General features: G+C 42.9%; 1 protein-coding gene across 1 annotated transcript; it reads left to right on the forward strand.

The window, feature by feature from the left end:
* The first annotated feature begins 12 nt into the window (after nucleotides 1-12).
* On the forward strand, nucleotides 13-5,886 carry LOC127047739 (protein brawnin). The gene is made up of 3 exons (XM_050946407.1): nucleotides 13-170; nucleotides 575-725; nucleotides 5,522-5,886. The coding sequence occupies exons 2-3, from the start codon at nucleotides 618-620 to the stop codon at nucleotides 5,615-5,617; spliced, it is 204 nt and encodes a 67-aa protein (XP_050802364.1). The 5' UTR covers nucleotides 13-170; nucleotides 575-617; the 3' UTR covers nucleotides 5,618-5,886.
* Nucleotides 5,887-9,014: the final 3,128 nt, after the last annotated feature.

The raw sequence follows: 9,014 nt of genomic DNA on the forward strand, positions 1-9,014 counted from the left end.
AGAGTTGCTCAGCTCCTCCTTTTGCGCAGAAGGAGGGCCTGGCTTGTTTGTATGTGGGGCCTTGGTGCTGTTCTGAGCGCAGAGCCTGTCAGCCGGGACCTCCTCCTAATGTGTCCTGGGCAGAGACCAAGTGCTGTCAGACCAGCGTAGCAGAGCTTTGCTGCGTGCAAGTAGGTGCATTTTCCATGCCTCAGTCACCGGCAAAGGATGGTGTGTGTAGCATGGTTGGGTAGTGGGGTTCTCTCCAGAGTTTGTGGAGTTGCCTTTGGGGTAAGGACAAAGAATCTTACCGGCTGATGTCCACGGGGGGGAGCGGTTACCTCTGTAGTGTGTTGAAGACACTTGAACATTTTTTAAAAACACTGTTTCTTCTTTACCTGCTTTTAAACTTTTTAAGTAAGGCTCCATTGCAAAAAGCCTCCTGTCCCCATCTGTTTCCTACCGAAGCTGGATGTGATTTAACCAAATGTATGCAGTTTCTTATTAACAAATTCTAATAGGACGAATTGTATTTCAGAATGGGCTAGTTGGCATACTAATTATTGCAACTTTTTCCCCCTACTTCTTCACTCAGTCAACTGGAGTACTCAAATCTCAAGTGCTGTCTGCCCTTCATCATGCCTGCTGGGGTATCTTGGCCTCGCTACTTGAAAATGCTCAGTGCAAGTATATTGGCTATGTTTGCAGGTGCAGAAGTTGTGCATAGATATTACAGACCTGATCTTGTAAGTGATTTAAAGTTTTGATTTTCATTTATAACTGCTAAGTAATATGTGTTTTGAAATTTCTCCTATAGGAATGCTGTTTAGTGGACATTGTTAAGGTCACTGTGGCAAAAATACCAAAATACTTCTATTTCAAAATGTTTATATGCTTGTTTGTCAGTCCCATAATAAGGAAAAAGGCAAATATGTGAAGCTGCTAGAAAGTCATGTCTCAGGATTTTTCCTCAGTTATTAATAGCAATGTGCATCAGACATTAAAAGAAATTATCTAGTTTATCCAGAATGTAAAACATTTTGCATGTGCAATGAAAATTAGCACTCTTCTTGGAGTATTTTTGTCAGAGTAAAGTTACCTTTTCTATGGGGTTATAAGATTCTTTTCCTCTCTAGACTAGAAGAGTTAGAATCCCAAGTCAGTAATACCAACACGAGGGTGGGTGGGTTTTTTGTGCTTAAATCCGAGTCAGCAGTTAGTTGCTTTCACAGCTTGGTTGGGAAGCAGATTGTAGTAGTAAAACAACATCACATGCAGAGGTAGTTGTTTTTCCAGGACCTGAAAGTATATAATCTTCATTTTTAAAGGCATTAGACACAGAACCAGGAAAAAGTAAACTTGTTTTATTAAGACCTAAAGCTCAGAAGTGAACTTTTGGGCAGAGTTGGATCTACTTATGATTTGGGTGGAAAGCATGTGAAATTTGTGTGAATTCAGTCCTAAATCAGGTGAAATGCTACAGTTTTGGTAGAGATTTGTAGTTTTGCTTTGTATAGAGATTCAAGGGGTGAAAAATCTATGCAAATCAAATGTTGGAAAAAGTATTGCAATGGTTTGACATCTGATGCTTACAGCTCGCATTTTACCTTCTATATTTTTCCGAGCACTTGACTCTTACAAGCTTTTTTTCCCTTTCTTTGTCCCTTTTACATTAGGAAAACATTCCCTCTTCCCACAATATTCCTTCGCTTCAAAAAATGGAGCTGAAATTAACATGGCTTTGTTGCCTTGTTTATACACTAGTATAATCTACTATTACCACAGCTGTGCAGATGCAAAGTGTGGCTGCATAAAGCGTAAAGTATCATATGTGGCTCCCATATAAACAGCTGCTGTCTTATTCATGCAGTGCTAACTGAGCCTTTGGGCAGGTCTACACTACGGGATTATTCCGATTTTACATAAACTGTTTTTTTCAAACAGATTGTATAAAGTCGAGTGCACGCAGCCACACTAAGCACATTATTTCAGTGGTGTGCGTCCATGTACCGAGGCTAGCATCGATTTCTGGAGCGTTGCACTGTGGATAGCTATCCCATAGCTATCCCATAGTTCCTGCAGTCTCTCCCGCCCATTGGAATTCTGGGTTGAGATCCCAATGCAAAAACAGTGTCGCGGGTGATTCTGGGTAAATGTCGTCACTCAATCCTTCCTCCGTGACAGCAATGGCAGACAATCATTTCGCGCCCTTTTGCCCTGGCAGACGCCATAGCATGGCAACCATGCAGCCCGTTTAGCCTTTTGTCACTGTCACCGTATGTGTACTGGATGCTGCTGACAGACACAGTACTGCAGTGCTACACAGCAGCATTCATTTGCTTTGCAAGGTAGTAGAGACGGTTACCAGCTATAGCACCGTCTGCAATTGGAAATTGGCGATGACGGTTATCAGTCCTTTTGTACCATCTGCTGCTGTCATGGGTGCTCCTGGCTGGCCTCGCTGAGGTTGGCCAGGGGTGCATGGACAAAAATGGGAATGACTCCCCACGTCATTCCCTTCTTTATGCTTTGTTTAAAAATAGAGTCAGTCCTGCCTAGAATATGGGGCAAGTGTACTAGAGAACCAGAGAGCACAGCTGCTCAGGGTCAGAGCCCCAGAGATCCCTCAGAAATGATGATGCCATTCTAGGGGTGCCCCTACAACAACCCCACCTGTTGCTTCCCTCCTTCCCCAACCCTCCTGGACTATCGTGGCAGTGTCCCCCCCATGTGTGTGATGAAGTAATACAGAATGCAGGAATAAGAGAGACTGACTTTTTAGTGAGATAAAATGAGGGGGAGGCAGCTTCCCGCTGCTATGATAGCCCAGGCAGTACAGATTTTTCGTTAGACATGAAGGGGGGGGGGAGCTGATGGAGCTCAGCCCCCAGTTGCTATGATGAGGACGGTTTTCAATCCTTTTGCACCGTCTGGCAGGAATGACCAGGAGTCATTCCCATTGTTGCCCAGGCGCTCCCAGCCGACCTCACCGAGGCCAGGCAGGAGCACTCACGGGATGACGACGGTTTTCCATCATTTTGTACTGTCTGCCATCAGGAAAGGAAGGGGAGGGGATGCTGCTGTTCAGCGCTGCAGCACTGCGTCGACCAGCAGCATGCAGTAGACATACGGTGACATTGAAGAAAGGCGAGAAATGATTTTTTTCCCCTTTTCTTTCAGCAGGAAGAGGGGGGTAAATTGACGAGATATACCTTGAACCTCCCGGGACAATGTTTTTGACCCTTCAGGCATTGGGAGCTCAGCCAAGAATGCAAATGCTTTTCGGAGACTGCGGGGACTGTGGGATAGCTGGAGTCTTCAGTCCCCCCTCCCTCGCTCCATGAGTGTCCATTTGATTCTTTGGCTTTCCGTAATGCTTGTCACTCAGCACTGTGAGTCCCTGCTGTGGCCTCTGTCTTGAGATTTTTTCAAATGCTTTGTCATTTCATCTTCTGGAACGGAGCTCTGATAGAACAGATTTGTCTCCCCATAGAGCGATCAGATCCAGTATCTCCGTACAGTCTGTGCTAATCAGCACTCCACGCTGGGCAAACGAAATGAAATTCAAAAGTTTGTGGGACTTTTCCTGTCTACCTGGCCAGTGCATCCGAGTTCAGATGGCTTTCCAGAGCAGTCACAATGGTGCACTGTGGGATACCGCCCGGAGGCCAATACCATCGAATTGCGGCCACACTAACCCTAATCCGACATGGCAATACTGATTTCAGCGCTACTCCCCTTGTCAGAGAGGAGTACAGAAATCAGTTTTAAGAGCTCTTTAAATTGATATAAAGGGCTTCATTGTGTGGACGGGTGCAGCGTTAAATTGGTTTAACGCTGCTAAATTTGGTATAAACATGTAGTGTAGACCAGGCCTTTATTATCTTCTCAGATGGATCTATTTATGCTCACACTGTAATATCACATGCTGTTTCCATTTAGTCTTCCATCTTTCCCAAAAAAGGAGAGGAAATAGAATCAACATTTTGCGGTTCAAAGCAAATACATTAAAAAGAAACTGAATTTAATACTTAAAATCTGCAGTCCTGGAGAGTGATGTTCTGGCATATTATGGCAATACCAGCACAGGGTACTCCGCAGTGTCCCACCAATATGCCTTCTTCCTGATCTAGAGGCAATCCTTTGAGGGTTTCCATGCCTATTAGATCTTTGGCTTCTCTCATAATGATGCTGACAAAAGTACCAGTTGCCGTGATAGTAGATGCGTCCACATTGCAATCACTAGATACAAAGTGGTTTCATTTGAACCGATTGTCTTAATCCAACAGCCATCAGATGGTAACTGGTGACCTGGTTTAAACTTGAACCAATGCCCTACAACTTCTGCAACTTATAAGCCATCCCACTCTGTCTGTAGAGCTTTTGTTGTTTAAACTTGTATAACTTTATTTCAAAAAGTGGTGGGGTAGCTCTGCCTTCTAGTAGAGGAAACACAAGACCAGTTTCACAATGCCCTGTTCAAAAATAGGAATTCTTTAAGAAGAAAAATTATACTTGAAGAATCTTCCCACACAGTTTTAGAGTGATACTTTTCCTACCAGTAGATTAGTAATTAGGAAGTATATAGTAATTTTATGAAACGGTTTCTTTGACATAATGAGCATTTTGTACAGCTATACATTTTGTTTTGTCATCTGTAGTTAAACTAGTGAAGACTCTAAGAGCTTATAGCTTTAAAAGCAGCAAAAGTTAAATAATGTGAAGGGTTTTTTTCACCCCCAGTGTAGGTGTTTCATCTTCAAGACCAGTGTGAGGGCTGGTGAGGATGTGAATTTCCACTATCACCCTGTTTGACATGTAATCTGAAGCTCCCTTTAGCAATTTAAATGTATACTAGCCACATAATACAGCTACTTTCCTCTTCTGAAGAGTAGAAGAGACTCTTGTTCCTGTGGCCAAGCACTTACCATATTCTCCCACCATTTTCAAATTGTATCTTTGAGAGTCCTTATGCACATGCACCCTGACCAGGTTAACTGGAATGGCAGTTACAAAGGTGGAAGACTTAACTGAAGTGAGACAGCTGCTTATCAGGAAACCATGTGGCAATACATGAAGATTAAGGGAAGGATACATCAGTTTGAGCTATAGTCTTAAGGGAGATAGTGAAAACACAGTCCACTCCAGATCTCTAGTAACTAAAATGCCAGCCACACTTATAATGTCCTATAAAATAACCAGGTTTCAGTGGCTCATCTCCATCCCTGGAATGGAATTTAGCACTGTGGGAAGGATTCCTTAGAAAAGGTATTCCCTACCTCCCCCAAGATCAAGTTGTTCCAAAGGACTAAAGTCAAATTGCCAGCTGCAAGAAGTTGAAGGTGAATTAGAAAGAATTTATTTGATGCTAGAGATCAGTCTACAATTAGCTCAAGAAAGGAGGAGACAAAATTGTAACTTGAATGTAGTAGTTTTTTCTGCCTCTCAGGGGATGTCTAATTTTTCTGTTTTGTTTAGCTCTGTTTTCTATATCTTAGTCAGATTTTGAGCACTGACCTCTGTTTGTTTGTTTTTTTAATAGACTATACCTGAAATTCCACCTAAGCCTGGAGAACTGAAAACGGAACTCTTGGGTCTAAAACAAAGACCAAGCGAAGTTCATACTTCACAACAATGACCACAGAATATTGAAGTCATGAAGGGTAGAATTTTCAGAAGTGCCTAAATAACTTAGGTCCTGAGTCATTTTCCTAAGTGATTTAGGAACCAGTCATTGGGACTTATGCACTTCTGAAAATTGTACCCAAAGTCCATGTATGAAATGATTAGTCCTGTAACTCTATATTTATTTAAAACAAAAAAACTTGTATGTAAGAAAGAGGAATCCTGTTTATCAGAAATCCAGCCAGTTGTTCATTAAAACTTCTTGTATTTTTGTTTTCAAAAGAGTAATTTTTTTGTCCTGATTACTCTAAGAATTTTTAACATCTTTTGAAAGTGTTCATATTGGCTCGTTGTCTAAAGAATTAGGAATTTGAAAATTAACAAGATTTTATTAAGATTATTAAAAATGTAAAAAAAATTACAGAATGCTCTGCAGACTCAGTCATCTTTAGTACAGATCACTAGAGCTAGTGGCTTGACATTTTCTGTAGCACCACCATATTGATTTGATTAGCCTTTTTAAAAAAACAGCTTTAATGGACATTTAATACTACAGCGTCATGCTTTAAATATTTTCTCTAGTTGTACGTGCATATATACATGGTATTTGCATATGAGGTTAAGTAGAACTTTGCTTACTGTTGCTTTTATGAGCAGCTTTGCTGACAATTTCTGATGAGAAATCTAGCATATCACTTCTTCATAGTACTGTTTATGTATATGTATAATTCAGTGTAGCTGCTGTTCTTGTATGTAGGGGAAAGGCAGAAATAGTGGAGTTGAGTGTCCTGGTATGTGCTTTCCCTCCCTCCCCCCCGAACACTGGAACATCTCGGTATGGGCTGCTTTAAGAAATGTATCACAAAATTTAAAGAAGGGAAGAGAGTAGAAATAAAAACACTAAGAAGATTTAATAAGTTTAAAAAAGACAGAATGAAAAACTTACTTTAAATGAAAAAAGAACAGGAGTACTTGTGGCACCTTAGAGACTAACAAATTTATTTCAGCATAAGCTTTCGTGGGCTACAGCTCATTTATTCGGATGCATAGATGTGCAGGTGAACAAGCCCCAGGGGCATATACCAGTGTGATATGTGCTAGCAATGCTCCTCTGCCTTGTACATTGGCCAAACCGGACAGTCTCCACACAAAAGAATAAATGGACACAAATCTGACATCAGGAATCATAACATTCAAAAACCAGTGGGAGAACACTTCAACCTCTCTAACCACTCAGTGACAGACTTTAAGGTGGTAATTTTGCAACAAAAAAAACTTCAAAAACAGACTCCAAAGAGAGACTGCTGAACTCAAATTAATATGCAAATTAGATACAATTAACTTAGGTTTAAACAGAGACTGGGAATGGTTGGGTCATTACACTAACTGAATCTATTTCCCTATGTTAAGTTCTCCTCCTGCCTTCTGTGAGTCATCTATTATCACTTCAAAGGTTTTTTCTCCTGCTGACAATAGCTCATCTCAGTTGATTGGACTCTTCCAGTTGGTATGTGTACTTCCACCTTTTCATGTTCTCTGTATGTATAAATACCTCCTGTCTGTGTATTCCATTCTACTCATCCGAAGAAGTGAGCTGTAGCCCACGAAAGCTTATGCTGAAATACCTTTGTTAGTCTCTAAGGTGCCACAAGTACTCCTGTTCTTTTTGCGGATACAAATTAAGACGGCTACTACTCTGAAACCTTACTTTAATTAAGGTTTCCCAAAAAGTTGTGCCTCTTACTGTTGTGAACGTCCAGAACAAACATCACTTCTTACTTTCTTACCCCTATCTGACACTTCCTATGAAGCATGGAGATCATGCCTGAAACCTATGTGACCCTCTGCAAAATCTCTTACTGTTACTGACTTCTATTCCTTCAGGAGGTAAATGAATCAATAGGTGTACGCTATCCTAAAGTTGGTAGTAATACTAGGCCCTGATGGCCAGTAATAAGGAATCACAATGTATATTAGTCCTCCTTTCATGCTTACATAATTGGGCAAAAAGGAGGTCAGTTTTTATAAATTTGCTGAAATCTAACTTAACATGTGCAGCTGTGGCTCGGCCCACTCCACTCCGCTTTGTCCGGGAAACTAGCCCAGCGGTCCTTGCGGTGCTTGTCCATCCGGCGGGCAAGGGGCTCAGGCCCTTCGCCAAGGCGGACAGCAAACACAGAGTCAATAAGCTCAGGCCTGGGTTAGGACTGAGTAGTACCAGTAATAGATTAAGGTCCAGCCCTGGGTCAGGGCGGGTAACAAACACTGAGTCAGTAGGCTCAGGCCTTTCATCAGGGCTGAGCAACAGTAACAGTTATCAGCCTCCTCAGTCCAGGGAGATGGGGGAGTCTGCCACCCCGGAGTGGGGTGGCAGGGGGGGATGCAGGGCCTCCCACTTCACTGCGTCCCAGCCCAGGGCCCTAACAGCGGCTATCACTCCGCTGGGCAATCAGTGGGGATCCTGACCGCAACACACTGACTTAGGCTCAGGCAACTTCGCACTGACTGGGGTCGGCTGCCCCCGGGCTCCTTCCGTACTCCCCCTCAGGACCTACCAGGGTCCTAGCATTGGCTTCTGAAGGGTCCACAAGCATGGGCTCGTCACGACCAGGGCTGGGTGGCAGGTCCAGGAGTTCCTCAGGATAGTCAGGCCAGGGTAGCATCGGTGGCTCCTCTGGGTAGCAGGGGCGGGGAAGCTCCGGCGGCTCCTCCGGGTAGCAGGGGTGGGGAAGTTCTGGCCAGTCTGGGCGGCTCCCCTGGGTCACCGGAGTCTCCCAGCCTCAAGCTCCCTGAGGTACATCTGATCTCTCCAGCTGCTGGGGCCTGACTGAGCTCTGAGGGCCGGCTTTTATAGTTCCGGGTCGCTGTCTGACCCTTTGAGGGGCGGGCTCAGAGTTCTGTAGCTCCGCCCACTCTGGCCTCCGGCAGGGCTTGACTCTCTCCAGGGAGGAGAGGAGCCACACTGGCCCACTACACTAACAAACTATGTTTGTTAATTGAATAAGTGTTATAAACAATATAGAATGGAATGTAATAGAATAACCCCTTTTTACTGAGTCCTGGGAGTGTTAGCTAACTAATATTAATGCTGGTTCTTTTCAGGTCAACTTTTAACCTGAATACTATTCTCAAATCAGGATACTTGCTTATTCTTATCTAATCTGTAATTTATTAATCCACCCAGAACCATATTAGTGTACAATCAACAGTTGACCACTCGTATAATCAAACACATGTTGTAGGTGTGCTACACATACACAATACAGTCTTGCAAGCAATTATCAGACGTGAGGCTCAATAGTTATGTCAAGGAATAATGCAAATTATCAAGGTTTCTTACTATGTTTACTTATTATCATCAATTTGTAATTCTTTAGTATCTAACTCATTTATCACACTTTCAAGGATGC

Source organism: Gopherus flavomarginatus, chromosome 1, assembly GCF_025201925.1.
Source record: "Gopherus flavomarginatus isolate rGopFla2 chromosome 1, rGopFla2.mat.asm, whole genome shotgun sequence".
NCBI classification, from domain to species: Eukaryota; Metazoa; Chordata; order Testudines; family Testudinidae; genus Gopherus; species Gopherus flavomarginatus.